This window comes from Diabrotica virgifera, chromosome 1 (genome assembly GCF_917563875.1).
Source record: "Diabrotica virgifera virgifera chromosome 1, PGI_DIABVI_V3a".
Classification (NCBI taxonomy): domain Eukaryota; kingdom Metazoa; phylum Arthropoda; class Insecta; order Coleoptera; family Chrysomelidae; genus Diabrotica; species Diabrotica virgifera.
Window position 1 is genome coordinate 250,508,850 of NC_065443.1, and position 27,645 is coordinate 250,536,494.

At 32.6% G+C, this 27,645-nt stretch overlaps 1 protein-coding gene across 2 annotated transcripts in view; it reads right to left on the minus strand.

The window, feature by feature from the left end:
* Nucleotides 1-1,351: 1,351 nt before the first annotated feature.
* Nucleotides 1,352-27,645, minus strand: part of LOC114329101 (cytochrome P450 9e2) — a 74,501-nt gene continuing 48,207 nt past the window's right edge. For both annotated transcript variants that reach the window (XM_028278114.2, XM_028278115.2), the window contains exons 4-6: nt 20,221-20,428; nt 14,493-14,729; nt 1,352-5,217 (exon numbers count right to left, since the gene is read on the minus strand). In XM_028278114.2, coding sequence (XP_028133915.2) covers nt 4,781-5,217; nt 14,493-14,729; nt 20,221-20,428 — 882 coding nt within the window. In that variant the 3' untranslated portion in view covers nt 1,352-4,780. The remainder of the gene's footprint in view (nt 5,218-14,492; nt 14,730-20,220; nt 20,429-27,645) is intronic.

A 27,645-nucleotide genomic window follows, 5' to 3' on the forward strand; every position in this document is an offset into this window, starting at 1 on the left:
CTCTGAATCGAAAGCAAGCAAAACCATCTTTTCCGTTTTCCGTTTTCTAAAACGGTTTTCTAAACTAGGAGACTGTAGCAAGGTTATAGTAGGCTGGGTACCGGGGCACGAGGGTCATAAGGGCAATGAAATAGCGAATTAAATGGCCAAATAAGACTCATCAATGCCATTCGTTGGACATAAACTCTTTTGTGGCTTTACACAGGCAGTAACAAAAATCTCTGGAATGATAAAGGAGTTCACCAGGACAAAGACAGGCGAAACAGTTCATTTCAGAACATTTCGGCAACAACAAAATTTACGACAGCAAAAGACAGGAAAAGTGTCAAAGGCAAAGAAGGTCTACTAACAGGCCACTGTAAACTGAATAAGGAGTTGAAGCTGATGGAGTTGGCAGATGATGACCTATCCAGATTTTGACAGCTAGAAAAAGAAACAACAGAGCACATTTTATGTCAGTGTGATAGCCCCCCAAATGCGCAGTTCTCTGCATGAGGCAAAGAAAAGCTACCGGCGAAGCTACCTACAAGGTTCAGTCTCGAAGTTATAAGACATTTTAAAAAGGTCTAACACTAAAGAGGAAAGGTCTTTAGTCTGATACTAAATAATGTAATTTAGAGCTAGAGGACCACAATTGATCTGAAAAGGTCGTAGTGGAATAGCCCAAAAGGCATCTCATTAAATTTATCTAGCTATAATATTTATATCTAGCTATAATATTTATATCTAGCTATAATATTTATCTAGCTATAATATTTATAAATACAATATATCTACAATTTATTGATAATACTTTCCATTGAGAATCGTAACATTTATAATATATTGGAACACATTACAATACATACATAATGCAGGTCATTCTTTTACAGCTTTTGTTTTCCAGATTACTAGAGTAGCCAACTATGTCCAGCTTATGCTCCAAGATCCAAAGACTTATGTTCCAAACAAATAAAAAGACGACCTAGACAGGGAACGCTACCACAAACTTAAAAAAAAATTGGAGTTCTGAACTCGATACTTAACATCTGTAGATACGGTTTCCTTTGATTTTTCCAAAAGTACTGAGAAGAAATATAATTCTTTTTATATTCTTATATTATAGTCTTTATTTTTGAACCCCCTTTCCATTAATGATTTTGGGAGTTGTGTCCGGCCCCGCTATAGGGTTGATGTAATTTAGTTGAAAACTGGTCTACAAAATGTCCCCCTCACGAATAAATTTGACGTGTCTTTGCGTGTTTTTAGATTTTCTATAGGAACCAAATTATAGACAGTGGTCACTTTTGAAATTGACACACTGTATATCCCAGCTATCCCACATTAAAACCAAGTAAATAAAAACCAAATGTTTTGCTTTTTAAAAAAATATTTTATTTTTACAAAACATCCATCAACCTATAGCACATAGCACAAAACCTTATTATTTAATTAAATATTTCATTGATACCTACAAAATAATAATACATTATATTTTTTGTTACTATGATCAATGGAATAGATTTGATTCAATAAAATTGTGTTTTGACTAGGAAAGTTTTGGGGTAGTTCTGATTTTTTTCACTATATATGGATTTTGGGCTGCTGAATCTGAATATGAGGTTTGAGGACAAAATTTCTTGCCGGAACATTGAAAAAATCGCGAAAAAACTGAAAAATTTCAGCTTTTTTCCGCTTTTTTGTACAAATCTCGAAAACTATTAACTTTTAGTAAATGGTCTGTTAACAGAAATTAAAGTACATAAAATTATCTACAAACATCACTATTTACTTTTTTTTTCAGACGAACCGTTCGGTCTAAAGTACAAGTTGAAAATTGCCAATTTTTAACGATCTCGGCAAAACCCACTTTTTACATTCCAAAACTTAATTTTTTATTAGAATGCTGTCATTTGATAAATTTCTCCTAGTTTTCTGTACAAATAATAAATGTTAGTTCATAGGTATGGTATGTCTCCTGTGACAGCTTCCATAAGTCCATTCCGTCCTAAGTTGCCGGGAATGTCTCTGCTTTTCCCTTAGAGCCACAGAAGATCAGGCACAGATGGAGTCACAGTTTCAGTTGGTGTGAACATTCCCTTCGGATCTGTTATCTTGATTTCTGATAAACCTTGAGGTTTTGTTTCTCGCGCTTGAGACGCGGGTTTCTTTTTTATCCGAGGAATGGATTGCTTAGGAGCTACTGCATGTTTTGGTGCAATACAAGAAATGCCACATATGACGTGAAAAGTGTGGTATTCGTCGATTGTATGTACGTTAAAATCAGCGTTATCGTACCCTGCTGTGTAAAGCACGGCAGGTCAATTTTCTGTGGATCGCCTGCGAATGCTGACACTTCCAGACGAACAGCTTCTGTATAGGATGAACAAAACCCCAAAGAGGAAACTACATCAACCTATTTTCTTAAGCCGTACTTTTTGTAGAGAAAACGGCCAACCCTGCAAGGAATGGTGAGACCAACTATCTGGTCCTTACTGCCGCTACAAGACTTTGAGCAAGCGCGTTGCTTATCTGGAAGTGTCAGCAATCGCAGGCGATCCGCAGAAAATTGACCAGCCGTGCTTTACACAACAGGTGTTCGAAAACGCTGATTTTAACCCTTTCTATGCCAGGCCTTAATTTACATGTTGGTCCCTCAGTCCCAAAGGTTTTTTCATGCTTAGAGTCCCATTGCCTTATACAGTGCTAATCAAAAGTTCCGTACCCCCCCTCTTATCTTTTGAACGGTTACACCTATAATAGTGAAATTTGGAGGGAGGAAATAAACGGACGTAAGCTTCTTAACTAGTCATGACAGGTGACGTAATAGTGACAGATGACTATACAGCGCCACTGTGACAGATAATTTTAAATGGGACCTTATGACAAGTGATACATCGTTTGAAAGGTATTGAAAATAACTATTCAGACATACTAATTTTGTTTGAGTTTAAGCTAATTTTGATGAATAAATGAAATAATATAAAATTGTAGTTTCGCATTTAAAATTAATAAAAATTCTAAATTCCGCCTATGATTACTTGTCAAAAAGGTTGATGTTGTCGTAAAAACTACTAGAGAATTGAAAAACGTCAACTTTTTTTGACAAAAAAAAAACATAGGCGGACATTTGAATTTTTATTAATTAAATGCGAAACTACAATATTATATTAATTTAATTTATTCACCAAAATCAAAATCAACTTAAACCCAAAAAATTAGTATGACTGAATAGGTATTTTGAATACCTTTCAAACGAGGTATCACTTGCCATAAGGTCCCATTTAAAAATATCGGTCACAGTGGCTCTGTAATGTCATCTGTCACTATTGCGTCACCTGTCATGACTAGTTAAGAAGCTTACGTCCGTTTATTTTCTCGCTCCAAATTTCACTATTATAGGTATAACCGTTCAAAAGATAAGAGGGGGGTACGGACTTTTGACTAGCACTGTATATACGTCGCATATAAATAAACAAATAAATGACCGAAACATGTTTTTTAATGAGTTTTTTTTAACCAACTTAAACTTAAAAAAATGTAATTAACTTAAAAAAAAATAATGTAATGTAAATTAACATTAAAAGTTTTCTTTTGTGTGGTACTCCTCAAAACATGACACTACACAAAGGCCGACTCCGCATCTTGCACACATGTATCTCGATTCGCTTCTTTTTTTCTGGTCTTTTCTGCGGCTACAAACGCTTCAACTCCTAGCAGCTACCTATAAGCGTTGCCACCAGTGCTACAATATAGCATATATATATCTAAAATATGTGAACAAATATATACGGCAATGGGTCCGCATGACCTGTCTTAGGTGGCAACATTTTGAGGCTTTGGGACACCAATGAGTCTAAAATTTTATAAGCAACGCATATTTTCGGCTTTTGGAAAATTGAGAATTGAGACCATAACACCTTGAACGTATATATACGGCGGCTGGGAATACAGACCCACTTTTTCAAAAACATATATATGCAGCGTTGGGACAGAAAGGGTTAACGTACATATAATGAACGGATACCACACTTTTTACGTCATGGGTGGCATTTCTTGTATTGCACCTAAACATGCAATAGCTCCTAACCAATCCATTCCTCGGCTAAAAACTAAACCCGCACCTGAGGTTTATGGAAGTCAGAGAGCTGTTCAACTATTACATTTTGAAAGGACAAAACCTCAAGGTTTATCAGAAATCAACATTCGAAGGGAATGTTCACACCAACTGAAACTGTTACTCCATCTGTGCCTGATCTTCTGTGGCTCTAAGGGAAAAGCAGAGACATTATCGGTATTTTAGGATGGAATGGATTCATGGAAGCTGTGAGAAGAGACATACCATATTCATATTATGAACTAACATTTATAATTTGTACAGAAAACTAGGAGAAATTTATCAAATGACAGCATTCTAATAAAAACTAAAGTGTTGGAATGTAAAAAGTGGGTTTTGCCGAGACCGTTAAAAATTGGCAATTTTCAACTTGCACTTTAGACCGAACGGTTCGTCTGAAAAAGAAGTAAATAGTGGTGTTTGTAGATAATTTTAAGTACTTTAATTTCTATTAACAGACCATTTACTAAAAGTTAATAGTTTTCGAGATTTGAGCAAAAAATCGGAAAAAAGATGAAATTTTTCGATTTTTTCGCGATTTTTTCAATGTTCCGGCAAGAAATTTTGTCCGCAAACCTCATATTCAGATTCAGCGGCCCAAAATCCATATATAATGAAAGAAATCAGAACTACCCCAAAACTTTCCCACTAGGGAGCTCGTAGGGTACAAATTCACTGAATCAATTATAATTTAATACGTTCAAATCCTACAGTAATACCTTTACTTGGTACAAACTGAAATACACTCTTATCTAATTTGATAGGTATATCAGATTTTTCAACAGGAACTATTTTAAAATATTTTAAAATGTAGAAAAATAGGATTTTAGTTTCTAGAAGCGCAAATCTGGAGCCGATACAATTCCTAGGCCCCAAACCAAATGGCATATAAGAGTAAGGTTTAAGATCCGCTTTGTTTTCTTCGCTGAATCTTTCGGGATCAAAAGTTTCTGGATCTGGAAACAGTTCAGGATCGTGATGGATGGAATATATGGGTAGAGTTACTATGTCTCCTGGTATTAGTTGAACTGGCTTTTCTTCAGGTAGAACTGGTTCGATGGTATATGGTTTGGTGCAGATTCTGTCCATTGCTGGCATTGCTGGCCACTTTCGTAGAGTCTCTAAAACGTGCATTAACCTGTTTAGTCCTAAGCGACCAACTACTAACTCTTATTTACCAGAACAACACAATAAAATTAAAAGTAGAATATGAACAAACTGACCCAATTGAAGCTGGAAATGGGATAAGACAGTGACATTCCCTGAGTCGTTTATTGTTCAACCTGATCATGGCTGAGATAATAAAAAAAGTAAGAAGTAAGAAAGAATACCAAATGGAAGAAAAACTACTTAAAAAACAATCTGTTATACAGACGATGCAATACACATCTCTCAAAGTGAAGATAATTTGGGTACAACGTATTCTGCACCAATTTAATATAACCGCCAAAAAATTTATCATGCTAATTTCCCCAAAAAAGACAAAATGCATGGTTATAACAGCAAATCTAATAAGATACATATAAATTAGAGCTGGAGGGTTAGATAATAGAACAAGTGATGGAGTATAAATATCTAGGCATCACACTATCTAGCTACGGAAAGCTCTAACAGAACAGGAAGATCAAGTGAATACAGCAAACAGGCCGCAGGTTGCTTAAACAAACACAATGGGGTGTATTCTGTAACATTTCCGTTAAATTTAGAGGCCTGCAAAAAGTGATATTCTGTAGTATTTTGTAATTATATTCATATAAAATAAATCGAAACTTTACCGATTTAGTAACTATTCAATATTGATAACTATCGATTACAAATCGAAAGCGGCCGTCATGCAAAAGTTATCTGTCATCACTGTCATGTCATGCAATTATTATGACGTCTGAAATTAAAAAAAATTTAAATTGTAAATTGTAAATAAGTAGTGTTGAAACCAATATCAAATTGTTTGCGATAAAATTTTGTATGCACCACGTCAGTAAAGACTCTTTATCGAACTCGTCTGTTATTCGCCTCGCTCGCTAAGCTCGCTCTGTTCATAATATCAGACTCGTTCGATAAAGAGTAATTTTACTGACTTGGTACATAAATACTTATTTTTTTTTTAATTATTTTTTAGTAAAACTCATATTTTCCAATTAAACATTTTTATCGCCAACCGTCACTAAAGTCATTCATTATTGTACTCATTTGCCCTCATTTGCGGCAGTAAAGTAACACTTTATTGTACTGAAAAAAGAATTTTACTTTACAGGCCGCGATTAATCAAATTAACCGAGATTGAATGTAAGTGGTCGATGACAGTAATCGAATGGTGAGTATTTGAGTGGACTTAAAATTTATTTACTTTAATTATTAAAAATATTGTACGCAATTTGCGATATTGTCAATTAAATTTATGTGAAGAAGTGAAATTCTGTAGTATTTTGTAATTATATTCATATAAAATAAACTAAAACTTTACCGATTTAGTAATTATTCAATATTGATAACTATCGATTAAAAATCGAAAGCGGCCATTATGCAAGTTATCTGTCATCACTGCCATAAAATTATTATGACGTCTAAAATTTAAAAAGTTCTTAAATTGTAAATTGCAAGTAAGTGTTAAAACCAATATTAAATTATGTTGGCAAATAGTATTTTATGTCAAAAAAACATCTTAACCGATTGTCAAATATACCAGCAAACGAGAAGTAAACTCAACCTTCCCAGAGACATATCTGAGCTTCTTAGAGATACTACAAATATCAACAATATCATACAATTTTTAACGGAATAGGAATAAAAGACATTTAATTGTATCGCAAATTTTTCAGGTATACTTTTTGTTAATGTTGTTCTGAAGCTATTTTCTTGTGGCATTTTTATAATCAAGTATATTCAAATGGGAAATAAGCCACACTTTTACCTAAAAATGATTTTATTAACGTTTCGACGCCCAAGTCGGGTGTCGTTGTCAAAATACAAAATAATACTAAATAAACAAAAATGTTGTTGCTTAGTAAAAAATTCTTCTAATAATTTATTTAATCTGACTCATTTATATCAAATGTGGTTACCCATACTAAAGGAGGAAGTCAATAGAAAGAAAATACCACAATTAGTAAATCAGTAACATATCGAGTTAGTACATATTTAGTATTTTAGTATTATTTAAAATTTAAAATATCAAGTCAGAATTTGGTATTAGTTTTGAGAGTAAACTAAATGTAAACCCAAATACTTGCGATGTCGGGATAGTATCACGAGGTTTTTCCTGGTTTTCCCTCGTGATTTACTATGGAATCTCTAACGCGAGAATTTCAGTACCACCGTTGCATTTGGTTGTCTTTTTAAAGACAGATCACATGCTATGATTTTTTGTGGCGGATATTCTTGAGTTGGGATTGATTTCATGTAATCGAATGAACTATCTTTTAGTAAAGTCGTCCCAGGAACGCAACTCATCAATATTGGCAATATCATTTTAAAGTCGTCTACTTTAAAATGTATAATACGTGTCTGAATTGCCGATATAAATGAGTCAGATTAAATAAATTATTAGAAGAATTTTTTACTAAGCAACAACATTTTTGTTTATTTAGTATTATTTTGTATTTTGACAACGACACCCGACTTGGGCGTCGAAACGTTAATAAAATCATTTTTAGGTAAAAGTGTGGCTTATTTCCCATTTGAATATACTTGATTATACTTTTTGTTAGTACATATGTATCTACTTAATATTATAATCTCTTTTTATTTTTAATATGTATTTTCCATTGTTGTCGTTTATAACCCCAGTGGTTCGGACGACATTAAATAAAAAAAAATATGTTGGCGATACAATTTTGTATGCACCACGTCAGTAAAGACTCCTTATCGAACTCGTCTGTTACTCGCATCGCTCGCTACGCTCGCTCTTCTCGTAATATCAGACTCGTTCGATAAAGAGTCACTTTACTGACTTGGTACATAAATAACTATTATTTATAAAGTTATACATTAAAATATTGCTGAAAAATTGCATATTGTATTTCTTCTCCCCTTCTATACACTAATTTTGGTCAAATCGTCTATTTTCAATTACATAAAAGGTCATCTGCATATTTTGGTTCTAAACCTTCTGGAACTTCATATTTACAAACATTTGATACGTTTTGTACTGTTCCACAATAAGTTTAAATAGTTTTACCTGCATTGATAGGATTTAATAGGGCTTTTCATTCACAGTCATTTGTTTCGAGCTGCTGTCATAAGTTGTATAATCCGTGTATATTAATATTATACACAGATTATACAACATATGACAGAAGCTCGAAACAAATGACAATCGATGAAAAGCCCTATTGCTTTGACAAACATCTTGGTTACAACACTTTTTCAATCACATTTCTAGGTATGTAGGTAGGTACCACTTTCTTTGAAATGGTAATTATTGTTACTTTCAGTCAGGTCATTACTTTTTGTTTTTATTGTAATCTGAATTCAGCTCTACGAAAAGAAACAAAAATTTTAATTTTGTTATATGTAGGTGTAGTGTGTCGATTGTAAAGTAAACTGAGACTTCATTATTATTTATTATTGGTCACCAAATAGGTACATTATAAAATGCCATTTGCCATTTTTGAATGCCATAATAGGTCTGGATCCCGCGTATGAAAAAAAAGTTGATTAATAGCAAGCTGAAAATTTGTTAATAGCTTAAGGGTGTCTAGTCGGATAAACTTTGATATATGGGAACACTGGAACAGGGGCAGTTTTAATTGTGGAACAGGTTAAAAATTTGGAACGGTCACACCACGAAAACGGCACATATATTTTGTCCGACAAAATAGACTTAAACTCTCCGAACAGAGATTAAACTCTCATGCAAAAATCACACTGCTATTTATCACCTGTCATAATTCCTGTTATTTGACATATTCTACATGTTCCACTCATTAAAACACCCATTTGGTGATAAATAGCAGTCTGATTTTTGCATGAGATTTTAATATCTGTTCCAAGAGTTTAAGTCTGTTCTGTCGGACAAAATACATGTGCCGTTTTCGTGGTCTGACCGTTACAAATTTTTAACCTGTTCCACAATTAAAACTTCCCCTGTTCCAGTGTTCCCATATATCAAAGTTTGTCCGACTAGACGCCCTTAAGCTATCAACAAATTTTCAGCTTGCTATTAATCAACTTTTTTTTCATACGCGGGATCCAGACCTATAAATAAGAAACTAAACTACTAAGTATTCATACAGTGCGGTGGAATAAGTATTGCCCCCCCCCCTGTTAACTTGTTTGTTTTAAGAATATAAGCAAAACGCTTAGACAGGTCGATTTTTAAACTAACCATAGTATATTATAGCATCAACGTTTCGAACTTTACGCGATGCCTCTTCAGGTGACAGCCATAACTTTGATTTTTTTAAATGGGAAAGTACATCATGTGACACCTCATTTAAAAGCTCTTAAAATACTGATTTTAAAAATGTATAACACTTCAATCCTGTTTGAGAGCGCAAAATTTCCGTCGAATTCTTTCTAAATGCAATCATTTTTTTCGAATCCTGAAAAAAGTAATAAATATTTTTAAAAAATTTAAACGCAGAATGAAATATTACAGTATTCTCGAAGGTCCAAAGTCCCTGAGAACTCCTATAATGTTTATTTTAATAAGTCACAGTGGTGAAAAAAAGAGAAAATTTAGTGTGATTTTTAATTTCAAATATATCATTCAAAAGAAACTTTTTGTTTATTCTAAGGGACTGTCAGCCCTCGGTAATAATTTAATATTTCATTCTGCGTTTAAATTTTTCAAAAATACTTATTCGTTTTCTCAGAATTCGAAAAAAATAAATGCGTTTAAATAGTGTTCGACCGAAATTTTGCGCCTACGATCTCAAAAAGGATTAAAGTGTTATACATTTTTGAAATTATTATTTCAAAAGCTGTTAAATGAGGTGTCACATGATGTACTTTACCATTTAAAAAAATCAAAGTTCTGGCTGTCACCTGAAGAGGGATCGCATAAAGTTCAAAACGTTGATGCTATAATATACTGTGGTTAGTTTAAAAATCGACCTGTCCGAGCGTTTTGCTTATATTCTTAAAATAAACAAGTTAACAGGGGGGGGGGCAACACTTATTCCACCGCACTGTATAAACATAACCAAACAAAAATAATCAAACCACATTTAACGGACTGCTAAAAATTTAGCGGGTACGTTTTGACACCCTCTAAAATATTTCTATTTAGCGGGAGTTTTAACGGTTTAGATTATGATTTTAGCGCATCCATAATTTACAGAATACCAAAGTATTTTTAGCGGGCGCTAAAATTTTAGAGGCCTCTAAAATTTAACGGAAGTGTTACAGAATACACCCCAATATGGATAAATAAAAACATTGGAAAAAATAAAAGGCAGGATTTACAGAAGAGTAAGATTCCTACGGTTTCCCAATACGAAGACAATCAGTGGGAAGACCACGAAAACGATGGAACGACAACTTACTGAAGGCACATTAAAAAAACAGACAGAGTCATGTCTATACAAAAAAAGAAGAAGCCCCCTATACAAAAAAAAGAAGAATCTTTAAGTGATTAGTTTGTTGTAACTTTTTACCTTTAATTTTTTAGGTTTATTTTAAAACTAATACTAAGGTGTAAAATTAATTAATAAATTACATAGAACTTAAATTTCCTTGCAATATGAATAGAAAGTTTCTTGTTAAAGTATTTTTCACAATCTAAATATTGCTATTAGAATAACTGAAGGGTATAGAATCAAAACTCGCTTTCTCCATCCATAGTCGAAATTGAGTTATTTATATTTTCTGAATCAGTTTTTTGAACCCTACACGAATCCAGAACTAGTTTGACTCAAAATTAGCTTTATCCAATATGAATTCAATGTTAAAGAAGGCTTTTGAATCAAACCCTTCTTTCTCTTATGACAGTTCTCCGTGAAATCCGTCTTTCTCCAACCGACCAATAGGAGGTATGTAAAGTGAGTGGAGGGGACTCACACAGATTTAATTACTCTTGAAAAGACAATGTAGACACACTACTAAAAAAACATTATGGAAATAACTGGAGGAGTATTGAAGAACTGCAGTTTTATATTCATATTATTAACAATGTAAATGGAGAAAATGATAATGAGGAGGATAATGAAGGCAAAAACAAAAGTTGTAAAATTCCATATCCAAAAAGAGAAATTGTTTCAAAACTTGCTTTCTTCTAACGAGTTTGTTTCAAAACTTGCTTTCTTCAAAAGTTTGCTGCAAAACTAGTTTTCTCCAAACAAAAATTCCAATTATTTAATTATTGACGAAAGTTGGATTTCACTCAATCTGTAATATCAATTTCTACGATTAAATTCTATAATATGAAACTTAAATCCGTGTGCTAACTGTATTGGCTTGTTTTTTGGAGAAAGCGAGTTTTGATGTTATACCCCTCAATTGTTAATATTAATATAATCAAAGAATACATATCTCTCACAAGAACCGACACGGACGACGATTATTTTGTTGTTAGCATGTACTTAATTTTAGTATCGAGTTGGCAAGTGTACACACGAGTACACTGAGAAAAGTCTCGCACATTTCTGGCGTGTATCAATAAAATTTTAGTTGCACTGAGAAAAAGGTTGCATGCAGGGCCGGCTTTTGTTGACATTCTTAATATGGTGGAATTATTTTTGATTTACAAAAGGTTGCAAATACAACACAAAGTAATGGTGAGAATTATATTGATTAAAACCATGGATAAAATACCTTTTTTATCCTGATTTTAGCATTGAAAGACCAATAATAAAATATATTATAGTGGCGTGACATTCACTAATTATTCTTTTTGGCTTATATTGATACAACGATACAAAATATAATTTGTTGTTTTCACCAATTTTGAAAAAGTGTGAACAAGTTGGTGAGAATTTGAACGACTTGGTGTGACCTAATAGGCTGTCTGTCCGTCCGACCGCGAATATAACTCCTTCAGTCACTATACCAGGTAGAATGACAAATGAGGTGTCAAATGAAAGCTTATAATCCATGGATGGTACTCAAGGTGAGACATTTGACCTAGACTGTCTGTCCGTCCGACCGCAAATGTAACTCATCCGTCACTATACCAGGTAGAATCACAAATGAGGTGTCGAATGAAAGCTCATAATCCAAGGATGGTACTAAAGGTGACCTATTAAGAGTAAGAAAGTAAGAAAAGAAAAGTAAGAAATTTGACCTAGGACTTCCGGTTTTAGAAATGCGACCGGAAGTACTCTTTTAAAGTCACCGCAATAGCATAAGTGATATATTATTCGACGCGCATTCGCAAGACGAGAACAAATATATACTTCTGGTTTCATGACTGTCTGTCCGTCCGACCGCGAATACAACTCCTCAGTTACTAATACTGATAGAATGACAAATGAGGTGTCGAATGAAAGCTTATAACCCATGGATGGTATTAAGGATGAGAAATTTGACATCGAATTTCGGTTTTAGAGTTTTAAAGTCACTCAAAATATGATATGAATGTAAAACAAGATGACAAAATTAGTAAAATCGTAGATCAAACGACGCAAAGTTACACGAAGAGTTGCAATATCTACTTCCAGTTCTACTTTCGATTACTTTGGGTGAAAACCTAGGACCAATTACTTGTTTGTCGAGGTATTTCCTAATTCATTATATTCGTTATTTCGTAAAATAATCGAAAAATAACAGCCGTTGTAACCGTCACGGAATCCAATTCTTTTTGGATGACAAATGTTCGTGATCAACAACAAGAAACTGTAACAAATCGAATGTCAATATTTTCAATTTTTATTGTCTTGGAAACCAGCCAAAAGTAGGTACATTCTTTAAAGTAGAATATCGGGGTAAGTAAATAAAAAACCAATAAGTATTGTACTATTTTATTTCTATAAATATAAAGATGTAATAACTGAAAAAAGATATATAGTATACAATAAAAACTAATAAGCAATCGAGAAAAGATAAAAAGTGATTTTTTTAATTAATATATTGTTACTATGGAACGCTTAGATTAATTTTGAACATCTTCAACAACAAAATACTTGGATCTCAGAATACGTGGCCATGATGAAAAGTCACATTCTAATGTTTTGACAGTGCTTTTACGTCAGAAATTTTAACCTACGTAATCTTGCTTTTGTAGTAAAAATACTATATACTCATTTATCATCACTTTATGCATTGCTGTATATTGTGCTTAAATTATTTTAATTCAAACAATACTTACATGCATCAATTAATACTTGTTGAGAATGTTCATGTGAAATTTGGTTATCTGCATGTCTCTTTATGTGAGGAAATATGGTAGGAAAAGCATTCACAAATAAAGTTTTTCTGTCATTACCACATGACATGAATTTTGATTCAAAATGCAGCTCACACAATTTAAAATACTTGTGCAAGCTTTCAATACTCTTTTCCATCAAGTCCATCCTAATGGCAGCTCTTAACCACAGATCAGCCCTGAAATACAAATATAACGTAATAAATGAAGGATACAGTAAGATCAAATTTGGAGTTTAAAATACTGAACATTTAAGTATCACCTAGGTACCTAGTTTTTAACTCTGCAGTATAGAGATACCTATGCCTTGCATTATTTTTAATTTACTCTCACTCTCTTGTGATAATAATGATAACTTTCTTGGGTAATAGTTTTGATGGAAGGTACGGTAAATTTAAAGTGGAATTAGAAAAAAATTATTCTGTGTGTCTTTGTACTCACTCTCATATGATTCCAACACAACTCGTGTCGCTATACTGCAGTATTATTACCATTATGTATACATAACAAACTTCTCTATCGATAAAGAATAAGGTATAACAAAATTGCTACATACCGTTCCTGATTTTTTGGGATTGAAAATAGGCTTAAACCATCCCCTGTTCTTGTCTGGCACCACGAAATATACAAGAAAACCCTCGTCGTTTGGCAGCCATTCCAAGTAAATGAACCACTTAACCAAACTTAACTATGTACACACGAATAAATACTACACTAATAAACTAATACACTATACACAAATAAAGTAAAAACTAAACTTAAAATCTAGAAAATAAGTCTATACAAAATATTATGAGCTACAAACTGATACAAAAACAAAATACTAACGCCAAGCCAAGCCAAACAAACAACAAACGCCGATCCTGTACAAGACAAATGTCACCAAAATTATTTGCTATTCAGGCAAATTGAGAAATGGCCGATCTGGCACATGCGCATAAAAATTTAGTTCATAGATAACCCGTTTGTGTCGGTTCTTGGGAGATATGTATTCTTTGATATAATTATCTATTAGAATAATATCTAACTTGTAGGTAATTGTTTCTCAACAGTTATAAAGGTAGTACAAAAAATTGAATAGAATATATTTACCTGTCACTACCATATCCATATACTTCATGTCAACAAGAGCTTCGTATGTTAATTTTTCGTTACAGTTTTCCAAAGTTTCTTTAATTTCTTCTCTTAGCCTGTCTTGGATATCTGGATTAGCACATAATTCGTATCCCATGAAGCTCATCAAATTAGAACTGGAATCGAAACCAGCAAAGAAGAAGACAAGAGCTTGGGCGACGATGTCTTCGTTGGTGATATCAGTTTTTATTTCAGCTGGAAATTAAAATACCCTAGTATAGCAAGAAATGCATTTAACAAAATGAAGATAGTTATGTGTAGTAGAGACATCACAATGTCTTTAAAGATACATTACAACCACAATATCATTTAAGTATAATAGTCTCGAATGACACAAACGAAGATCAAAACGATAATTGAGGAGTTTGTTGTAAGAAGGATGCAGCTCCATATTTGGTAATTGTTGGGAAATTGTAAAAAACTGTTTTAATAAAAGTTTTTATTTTCAAGTAGATAAATTTTGAAAAAATAAGAAAAGAAATTAAAAAAACGTTTGACCTGCATCTTTCTTACACCAAATACGTGAAAGAATGCTTCTTTACCACCATTTTTGAGAAAAAAAAAACAAATTCCCAACAAAAATTTTTTTATTCGGTTACAACAATCAAACGACTATGGTTTTCCTACTACACAAACACGAAAAAATCTGTAAAAAGGAACAGGTCGGTGTCAAAAAAATAGCATTAAAAAAATCATTAAGCACACGGAAAAACACATCCTTCATTCATCCACCTGGTCGTCATCATCCGTTCCAGATGATTCGGTTTTCTGGTTCTCTGCCATGTGATCACTTGTGAGGCGGGTGTAAAAAGCCATTTGGTCCATAGGAACGAATCGTGTTGCCAACTGCATTACATCTGCATATTTGGCTTTTTTGACAGGTATAGGATTGCAATAGACAGGAATAGAAGAAATTGAGAGGTCGCTATCAAGGTTTTTCAAGATTTGGATTAAGTGAAAACTCGGAAGACCAGTAGATATATTATACTGACTTTAATACTAAATGTTCATTGCTGTACTGGAAAATTCAGTATTTGGAAATCTGGAATCTTTGCTTTTCTGCATCTGAGATAACTTTTTTAAAATGTCCTTCATAGTGACCACTAAAGATCAGGATCATATTTTGTTTTACCAGAATGGAAATAAACTGTTTGAATAATTGTTTAACAAAATCAGCATATTGTTGGGAGCTAAAAACGTAGTCCTTCTTCCTTAAAACCCCTCAATCACTCCAAAGCAGCGATCACAGGGAAAAAAGCTATGTCCTGGCTCAGGAAAGCGGTGCTCTATCTTGTCAATAGACTTAGTTCTCACCAGCAAATACAGAAACTGAATCATTACTGAGTTTTTGTTTTGCGCAGCAGCGTTATCGGAGAAAAAGTATAAAACTTTAACATTTTTAGGGAGTACATCTTTTATATAGTGGTACAAAAATGACACTACCTCGTTTGGTGACTTTCGAGCTGTAGTTTCATGATACATATAAAAGGGTGCTTGATTTGTCTTACCAGATTGGACGCAAAGTTGTATGTTCACAACTGGCGTTTGTAGAAAGCTTCCCCAGCAGGACTTTTTGGAAGTGGAAGGTTTTGTTGGAAGTCAAAGGCCTTCCCCAGCAGGACTTTTTGGAAGTGGAAGGTTTTGTTGGAAGTCAAAGGTCAGAACCTCCCCTTCGTCGCTTTGCTTGCACAGTGTGGTTTTCTCCTTCAGCTCATTGAAAAACAAATCTGCTTAATTTCATGCAACTTCTTTTCCGCTGCTAAAACTTTTCGTTCATTTTCGTCGAGGGTCACATCTTTGAGTTTGTTATCTAAGACATCACATTTTTTGCAGGTATCTGATCGAGGTGAGCCAAACCTGTAGATGAAGTTTTCTTCATAGTAGAAGTCATAGGGAATTTTGGGTTAATATTTTTGTGACCTTGCATTTCACGAAAATCACCGAACATTCACATTGGTTTGGTGCAAAAAGAATGCAGGTCCGGAGCTGCACCCTTCTTGCACCAAATGACTGAGGAGGCAGATCCATAAAGATGTATATTTCCTTTATTTATTATCGGATCTGCATCGTTCTTATACCAGTCAATCCGAAAACTTTTTTTTAATTATGGCATAAGTTTCCACCCAAAACGGTCTAAATATGGAGCTGCATCCTTCTTACAGCAAACTCCTCAATTATCCCTACGTGGACAAAGAGTGAGTCCAAGTGGTACTAATCTGATCGTATACAAGAACATTTCTCGATAAATAATAAATGAATCTTCTTCTTCTTAAAGTTCCCTCTCCTATCGGAGGTTGTATATCATAATGGCTATGGTCACTTTGTTGGCCGCTGCTCTGAATAGTTGTAATGAACTACAGTTAAACCATTCTCTAAGGTTCCTCAGCCAGGATATGCGTCTTCTTCCTATGTTTCTTCTTCCTTGGATCCTCCCTTGCATAATAATTCTCAGCAACATTTTCTCCTCTGGTAATGTGACCCAAATATTCCAGTTTTTTAGTTTTTATACTTTTCATAATTTCTCGTTATTTAAACGTCGTAGCACTTCAACATTGGTAATCCTTTGAACCCACTGAATTTTCAATATTCTTCTGTAACAACACATTTCGAACGCTTCTATTCTTCTTATGTGTTGTCTCTTCAATGTCCAAGCTTCTATTCCGGAGCAATATAGAAAATATGTAGCATCTTAGAGCCCTCAATCTGAGAAGCAACTGAAGGTCTTTGTTTGTAAGCAGTGCCTTCATTTTTATAAATGCTTGCCTTGCAGTTTCAGTTCGGACTTTAGTTTTTTTGCTTTGATCATTTTTGTCATCAACCCAGATTCCCAGATATTTGTATGTCTTAACTTTTTCTATTTGGGTTTGCTCTATCATTAACCTTTCACTTACATGTTCTGTTTTTGGGACAATCATAAATTTAGTTTTTTTCTTGTTTATTTTTAGTCCGTATCGAATGCAATAATCGTTAATTCTATTTAGCAATTCTTGTAGCGATTCCAGGGTGTCTCCCATTATAACGGTGTCATCAGTGAATCTTATGTTATTTACTATTCTTCCGTTTATAGAGATTCCATCACTTAGCTCCGCTATCGCTTCCTGAAATATGGCTTCACTGTACAGGTTAAACAGTAGCGGCGACAGAACCCAACCCTGTTTTACTCCTCTCTTTATATCAATATTCTCGGATTCTTGTTCTTCTATCTTTATATTGACCTTTTGATTCCAATACAGATTGATGATAATTCGTAAACCTCGTCTGTCTATATCCCTGTTTTTCAATAATTCTATTAGTTTTTCATGTCGGATCCTGTCGAACGCTTTTTCGAAGTCTATGAAACAGAATAAATATCCAGGTTCATATCTAAGCATCTTTGAGAGAGGACATTAAACGCAAACAATGCCTCTCTTGTTCCAAGTCCTTTGCCGAACCCAAATTGGGTATCATTTAGAAATGTCATGAATCACCTTTAGAAATATTTTGAAGGTATGGCTTATTAGTGATATTGTCCTATTTAGTCCGAACAATCTTTGGCATATATTGTTTTTGGCATTGTTACAAAGATGGACACCAACCATTCCTGAGGGATTTTTCCGGTTTTATATACTTCATTAAACAGATCCAGTAGTACCGGTAGAGTAACATCGTCTAGACATTTCAGTAATTCCGCAGGTATTTCGTCTGGACCTACAGTTTTTCCGTTTTTTGCGTTTCGTGTGCAACAAATGTGCAACAAATGAATCATATACTTTTAATTCAATTATATTAATATTCTCAAAAAAAACGTAATGAATAATTCTTAATATACAAAATGAATCATATACTGTGTCCTTAATCTACCATAAAAAACAAAGATAGCCTATAAAACATGTCCCTGCCAGTGGTGAATTGAAAAGCATTCCTACTGAAATAAAAGATTGAAATCCCCCTTCTTTTCTCGATAAAGTGGTACTAATCTGATTGTATACAGGAATATTTCTCGATAAATAAAAAATGAATCATATATTTCTTAATTCAATTACAGTCGGAAAAATGAAAGAATATCCATAAACGATCACATAAATCACTTATTTTGTATCTGCTGTCTTTTTCTATAACAAAAGTTTATTTGTAGAAAAAGACAGCAAATACAAAATAAGTGATTGCTGTGATCGTTCATGGGTATTCTTTCATTTTTCCGACTGTATATTAATATTCTCAAAAAACGTAATGAATAATTCTTAATATACAAAATGAATCAGACACTATCTCCTTAATCGACCATAAAAAAACAAAGATAGCCTTTAAAACATGTCCCTGCCAGTGGTGAATTGAAAAGCATTCCTCTCATATTTGAACGCAAAAAACGGCAGGTAAAAGATCTCAAAAGCGACGAAGAATAAAATAAAGGGTACTGAAATAAAAGATTGAAATCATGCTCCTCTTTTCACGTCGGCAGAAAAAACTGTAACGTAAAATTGATGAAATAGTTTATAAATATTTCGGTATTTAGCCGTGCATTGAAAAAACCTTGGGAATAAAAGAATATTATTTCTTCATATCGTGCTTACGAATTGGCAAAAAAATTAAACTTACCACAAACGTGGTTTTTCACTACTGAATTTTATCCAAAAACTTATAAATTGACGTCAGTGGCCATTGCAACAACAAAATGAGAAATGAGGTGAAATCGGGGTGTGCGCTAATTTATAACCGATCACCAGACTTATTAAGAATTAAGTGAAGATAAAAACATTCCTATTTGATCTTGTGTTTACATTACTCAACGGGTTTCAACTTGACGATTTCAGACGGAATTGAATTACATGGGTAGCCAGAAATTAAGAAACATTACTCTTTTTTCTAAATAGTTTAAACGCAGACAGGGTCACTGATATGGAAATCCAAAAAATAGAGTAGCTAGGTACCGCACTTATCAAAAGTTTGAGCTAGAAAAATGTAACGCCACAAAGATAAGACTATCAAGATGCTATGTTTTTTATGTTTTATATTAGTGCATGGAAACGTGGATTAAAGAATCACAGACAAATTGGAAGCACTCAAATAATGCATCTACAGAAGAATGTTAAGAATAAGTTGGGTGGATCATGTCAGAAATGTCGATGTAAGAAGAATGATAAAATAGAGGGAAGTGCTGAATGCTATTAAAATTAGTAAGTTATAATATATATGTACTTGGTATATGGCAAGAGAGGTGAACTTTAAAATCTGCTTCAAGTGATAATGCAGGGAAAAAAAGAAAAAGGAAGCCGAGGGGGAAGACGTACCTTGTGGTTGAATAATTTGAGTGTGTGCTTTAGATGTGCTTCCATTGAAGTATTTAGAGCAGTAACATCAAAGGCGCATATTTCTGTAACGATTGCCGGACTTCTTAAAGGGGATGGAACATGAAGATGAAGAAGTAAATGTTACTCTAGTTTACATATAATTGTTATTGAGTAGAATTTGTGGTCAAATTATTCGTTGTGTCTGAAGGTCAGTCATCTGTTCTTATTACTTGTTTCTTAATTCGGTCAGGGTTCTGCTTACATAATAATTTTTAAGATCCTAGTAACATAAACTTAGTTAGAAGCATAAACTTGGCGTAAAATTAGAATCATTTTTACTATACCTATGGAACATTAGCACTTCGTTCTGATAGCTCTAATACCACATTGATAAAAAAAATGATTTAGATAAAACTTACTTTTAAGATGTTCTTCGACAGTAGCATATCCAGTATCAGCAGTAGTATGCTGATCGTCTGCTTTTGAGTTTCCTTTTCTTGCCTCTAACAGTAAATGGATCATATCTGGCCTGACTAATCCTTTTTGTTCTCTCATTTTAATAGAATCTTCAATAATTTTGGTAAAGAAGTTGCCAACTTCTTGTTTGATGATTCGAATGTTAAAAAGCTAGAAATCACAATACATACATATATGAAATAAATATCGATTATGATTTTTTTACGACTGCCATTAAAAAAATAAAGTAAACAAAAGATCTCATAGTAATTTATTTCGAGAGAAAAATAGGTGTAGGTTAAAGAGAGCAAAAGGAATCAGCCTTTTAAAAATGTATGTTTGTTTGCTCAGAAAGTAATGTCCACTGAATAATAAGTTCTAATATAGTCGTTAAGTTAGTCGTTAGAAACTTGATCTGTAAAAACGAGATAGACCAAGGCGGATCTGCGAAAAACGTCTATTTTTGGATGTGCGAGGTGGCATTCGGATTTTTGCAGATAAAGTTAGGTGACAACTTCAACAATAATAATTGACTTATGCTCCTTCTCAAATATTCCCGGAACATTAATAAAAAAATTTAAATTTTGAAAAATTTCGAAAAACATCGATTTTTTCCTATTTTCTTTGCTTATAACTTTAAAACGATTCATTTTGAAACAAAGTCGTAGGAAAATAAAATAAAGATAACTGAATTTTGTATGATAAACGACTGGTTAAAATGTCTTAAATTATTACCCATTCTGCAAAATAGCAATAAATACAAAATAAGGGGGAAAATAAGCCTGTTTTTATTCAATGTTTTTCAACCACTTTCGTTGCACTTAGAACTTTCGTAATTCGCTTAGAAAATTCTTACAACATACTTCAACCGTTCACCAAATTTCATTAAAATTGACCTGATAAATTTTGCAGAATAATTTTGCAATCTAATTTTTTTTTAAAAAAGTTCAAATGTTTTAAAAACTTTCTGAAGAAAAAGTAGACCATTTAGAAGTTTGCTATTTTTTTTTACATAAAAAGAGGTTCTCTACCTATCTAATACACTTTACCATTGATTAATAACTACACAACTAATGACTTTACAGAATTAAAATCGGATTATTTAAGCGGCCTCAGCACTGTTTTCAATTTATAAACAATTTTTTCGCTTATAAACAAATACAGTGAGGACGCTTGAGTTGACATAAATTCATTTTCTCGAGAATAGGCGTCTCTGGAGATAAATCCCGAAACAGGTCGATTTTTATTTTTAAATTCCAATTTTTTGGTATACAGGGTGTTTGGTAAAGAATGGGCCATAGCTTAACCTCAAGTTCCTAAGGTTAAAATAGGCCGATTTAAGCCAACTTACCTTAGTACAAAGTTTATAATAACCGAGATACAGGGTGTCAAAGTTAAACTTTTTTTTTATTCATTATTGTTGATTTCCTGACAGGTATGAGATAAAAACATGAAATTTGGTATGTGGGGTTTTTTGGGTCGAGAAAACTAAATTCCTTACCAAAAATTATGTATTGCTCAGAGGACGCCACATACGCCTTTCAGCACTCATTTATTACGTTCAATTTTTTTTATCCCTCACTCTGTATAATTTTGACATTAAAATTTTCATTCTCCTATTAGTTTCACTTAAAAAAGGTATACTTCTTTCATCTCCCTTAACTCAACCGTTTTCGAGATAAACGCATTTTAAATCTGCGATACACCATCATTTTTACCATAATATCATTGTAGTTCCACCCGAAAAATAACTTAAAACCAAAATAATTGTGCCAGTTCTCAAATTTATGTCATTGCATCGCAAATTTCATTTGAAGAAATTTGCGATACATTTTTGAATAATTTTATGGTTTTAAGTTATATTTTGGGTGTAACTACAATGATATTAATATGCTAAAAATGATGGTATATCGCAGATTTAAAATGCGTTTATCTCGAAAACGGTTGAGTTTAGGGAGATGAAAGAAATATATATTTTTTAAGTAAAACTAATAGGAGAATAAAAATTTTAATGTCAAAATTATACAGAGTGAGGGATAAAAAAAATTGAACTTAATAAATGAGTGCTGAAAGGAGTATGTGGCGCCCTCTGGGCAATACATAATTTTTGGTAGGGAATTTAGTTTTCTCGACCCAAAAAAACCCCACATACCAAATTTCATGTTGTTATCTCATACCTGTCAGGAAATACTCAATAATAAATAAAAAAAAGTTTAACTTTGACACCCTGTATCTCGGTTATTATAAACTTTGTACTAAGGTAAGTTAGTTTAAATCGGCCTATTTTAACCCCCGGAACCTGAGGTTAAGCTATGGCCCATTCTTTACCAAACACCCTGTATATATCATACCAGTGACGTCATCCATCTGGGCGTGTAATAATAGTAAATAAGGGTAATCTTTTTTGGTGGGAAATTTGTTAATGCAAACCTGGTAACTCCTGACTGGCAGCCTATTTCCATAGTGTAGCATGTGCGTTGTGTGGTGCTTGGCTGATTCATTCTGCCTGTGTAAATGTATGTTTCCAGTTCATCCAGTGACTCTCAAATTTGATGGTAAGTTACTTTAACGTTCTAACCTCAGCTTATTATCGCCTGTTTAAGCCCAAATATATTAGCAAATCGATAAATTCCAAGGGCATTATAGGTACTTTGTTTGCTTACGAATCAAAATGTTTGGTTAGTTTCCTATTCAGCGGAGTTACTGGTTTTGTTACTTAACAATGTACTGTTAAAGTACCACGTATCTGTTAAAGTAATGCAACGTAATGCCGTAACTAAATCTGGAAAAACTCATAACTCCAATAAAGAATTGTATTAGGTATATTTATACAAAGAAACGATCCTACTGATATTAGAATTATATTTATATTGGTGTTTTTAAAAATAGGTATAAAGTCAGTAGGTCCTACTTTTTCAAGTTTATTTAGTTTTTTGTTGCTCCTGTAAAAACAGGATAATGTGAGTTACGTGGTTTGTTAATTAGGGCGTCGATAAGTCAATTATAATTATTAAAGTTGTCACCTAACTTTATCTGTAAAAATCCGAATGCCACCTCTCACATCCACCTCAAAACAGATCCGTACTGGTCTAAGACGAACAAGCTGAATTTTGCCCAGGATGTCAATTTTGGAACTCCCAAAAAGATGCAAAAAGTTTGACATTCCTTTCCATGGGTTTCCATCTAAATCCCAAAAATAGAAATTTCCAAAAATAGAAATGGAAAACTTATTTTTTTGCGCGCCGTGGAAAAAATGTTTTAAACAAAAAATATGTTAGTTTTAATAAAGCTCTTAAAATGATACAGACTTAGGCAAATATGCAAATTGAATATTTTGCATATAATGCATAAAAAATGTAAAAATTTCCAATGTCGCATATTTTTTTATATAATTGTGCATAAAGTGCATATAATTTCAAATTTTGGTTGTAACTATACATATATTTTTATATTTCTGTAACAAGTAGCTTGGAAATCTCAATATTTAATTTTGTTTTATAATCTCTTGGTACATATTCAAATTTTGGGTACCTGAATGTAGTAACTAATAAAAGAGCGGCTTATTATATGTACACAGTTTTGTCACGTTTTGGTTACAAAGGTTCCAAAATCAGCCAGTTTATATCTCTAGGTAAAAATTTTTATTTTGACGGCCCATTTCGCTCTTGTTGTAAAATAAACTGAACACGTGTCTTCGTTATTGTGAATAATTATTGTGCTTTGAAGATGCCGCAAATAGACAGTTCAGTGTCAGGGTGTCATTCATAAAATCAAACTATAGTTTTGTTCAGAAAACTATTACTCAATAGAATCCTCCAAATAATTATCATTGTTAGACAGTACATTTTAAATAAAAGAATTTGAATCATTCTTTCAAAACGTTAAAAGTAATACATATTGGATAGGAAATTTTTCAAAAGTTTAAAGCAACCATGAAAAAAAAACAGTGGTTATTACCAGATTCTTTCTCAAGTGGTTCAAGTACTAGCTGGGACATTTTTCCAAGCACTTAATTTAGAACCAACTATTATCGTAAATTTGAACAATGCAATACCCCAATTACATCAGTTAATATCGAAAGAAGTTTTTCTATGTAATCAGATAGAAGCCATAAGTATTTGTTAGAACATTTTGAACAGCATTTGATAATTATTTATTGTTACCACAATTTGAAATAATATCAATTATTTATTTGTTAAAATACTTAAATACTTAAATATTTAACCAATTAGCTTAGTTAGTAAAATATCTACATGTTAATTAATACACCATGTGGAGATATTGTAAATATGTTTGTAAATAAAAAAAATATGTAAATATTTTTTTTTTAATTATATGCATATTTTCTGGAATAAGGTGCATATTTTTGGGTAAAATACTGCATATTTATGCTCATATTTCATACCTGCCTAAGTCTATAAATGAATAAACGTTGCGCTATTTTTACCATTTTCTTACGATTCTTATGCGATCAATAAAAGTTATCACTTCCATTGACTGGCCACTGTGGAATTTCCATTTTTAGAGCCTAATCTTTGAAATTTCTTTTGAGTTTTGGTAACAAATGTGAGTAATTTGAAATATGACTAAAAACACTGAATTTAAACTTTCACGTTACAAAATATCGTACGTCACGGGAAATGTTTCCCCGATGAGTTTCCACCAATTTGTAGATGAGGTTATACCTAATATGGTTTTGAAAAACGTACTTATACCATAGAAAAGAAGCAGTTTTAAACGTTTTAGATCCTTTGTTCGGTACAGTTCAATAATGTAAAATTCCTCATATTTGAGGCCCAAACTCATAGTCGAAATTGCATGTCATAGTTTTAAAGAATAGGCTCTAGTAATGAAAATACCATCTTGATCGGTCAATATAGAAGTGATAGTCCATGTGGTGAGACCGCTCCCGTCTGGAAAAATTTCTGATTAGGTTTCTTTGTGGATTCCTATTAAAAAATGTCCCCTTTAAACAAAGCTGAAGAGTGGCGGGCGGAATTTTTGGGCAGAAATTGTTTAAACAATATTTTGAAACAAATACAAAAGATCACCTTTTTGACCCGAAGAATATTTTTTTAGGGTTTTTGGGTCATTCTAAACAAGAAAGGTATCTTATGATTTTTTTTAAAAATTGACAGTTTTCGAGTTATAGGCGATTTAAAATCTAAAAAATGCGAAAATACGCATTTTCAAGGCTTAAAAACTCATATTTAAATTAGTATTTTTGAGGTTTCCAAGTACTTGAATTGTATCTTAAACATTCATTTTCAAGATTCTGCAGACTGATCGGGTCTAACTTCAATTTACACCGTTGTTATTTAATTGTTAATTATGCGTGTCCATCCGATTTTTTTGCCGGTGCGGCGCGCACTTTTTCCAAAAAGCTCCTATTTTTCTCCGAAAAATATATTTTTTAGATTTTTTGGGAAATTCTAAATACAATAGGTTTTTTGTCATTTTTCTCAAAAGTTAATAGTTTTAAAGTTATAAGCGATTTAAAGCGCATTTTCGGATTTTAAATCGCTTATCACTTTAAAACTTCTGAGAATGAAGAAATTTATTAACTTCTGAGAAAAATGACAAGAAACCTGTTTTATTTAGAACGTCTCAAAAAATTTTAAAATATATTTTTCGGAGGAAAATAGGAGATTTTTGGGAATAGTGCGCTCCGCACCGGCAAAAAATCGGATGGACACGCATAATTAACAATTAAATAACAAGTCTGAAATCTTGAAAATGAATGTTTAAGTTTAAACTACAATTCAAGTACTTGGCAACCTCAAAAATACTAATTTAAATATGAGTTTTTAAGCCTTGAACATGCGTATTTTCGCATTTTTCAGACTTTAAATTGCCTATAACTCGAAAACTATGAATTTTTAAGAAAAATCACAAGATACCTTTCTTGTTTAGAATGACCCAAAAAAACTAAAAAAATATTTTTCAGATTTTAAATTGCCTATAATTCGAAAACTATCAATTTTTAAGAAAAATCACAAGATACCTTTCTTGTTTAGAATGACCCAAAAAAATTAAAAAAATATTCGTCGTGTCAAAAAAGGTGATCTTTTGTATTTGTTTGAAAAATTTTTTTTAAACAATTTCTGCCCAAAAATTCCGCCTGGCACCCTTCAGATTTGTTTAAAGAAGATATTTTTGAATAGGAATCCACAAAGAAACCGAATCAGAAATTTTTTCAGACGGGAGCGGTCTCACCACATGAACTATGATACATTTTATTGATCTCATGAGAATCATAAAAATGGCAAAAAATTGAGCAACGTTTATTTCTTTAACAGTTTTATGGCAACTTGCACTCTACAACGCATTTTTATTTAGGAGTATCTTTTTGTTTTTTAACACATCGTTGAGTCTTCTTCCTGCTACCCAAGCTATTCGGATTCTTTTAGTTATCTCTGCCGTTTGATTATATTTGCCTAGTTTGATCGTGTGGCCTAGGAATATACAGGGTGTAACAAAAATACAGGTCATAAATTTAATTACATATTCTGGGACCAAAAATAGTTCAATTGAACCTAATTTACCTTAGTACAAATCTGCACATAAAAAAAGTTACAGCCCTTTGAAGTTACAAAATGAAAATCGATTTTTTCCAATATATCGAAAACTATTAGAGATCTTTTATTAAAAATAGATATGTGGCATTCTTATGGTGGTAGTATCTTAAGAAAAAATTATAGTGAAATTTGGACACCCCATAAAAATTTTATGGGGGTTTTGTTCTTTTAAACCCCCCAAACTTTTGTGTACGTTTTAATTTAATTATAATTGTAGTACCATTAGGTAAACACAATGTTTTAAAAACTTTTTTGCCTCTTAGTACTTTTTCGAAAAGTCAGTTTTTATTGAGATATTTTGAATATTTGTCAAATCCACCACATATTTGTATATGGCTAAGTACGATTATGGAGACTTGGTAATAATATGAAAATTTATTTATGATTTACATTTTTAGGTATATTTTGAACCATATTAAAAAAGAAGTAATATCTCGATAAAACGTACCTTCTCGAAAAAATACAAAGAGGCAAAAAAGTTTTTAAAACACTGTGTTTAACTAATGGTACCACAGTAAAAGTTTAATTGGAACATACACAAACATTTGGGGGGTTTAAAGGAACAAAACCCCCATACAATTTTTACGTAACTAAGGGTACCACAATAATAATTTAATTGGAACGTACACAAAAGTTTGGGGGGTTTAAGGGAACAAAACCCCCATAAAATTTTTATGGAGTGCACAAATTTCACTATATTTCTTTTTTAAGATGTTCCTGCTACAAGAATGCCACATGTCCATTTTCAATAAAAAATCTCTAATAGTTTTCGATATATTCAAAAAAATCTATTTTCATTTTGTAACTTCA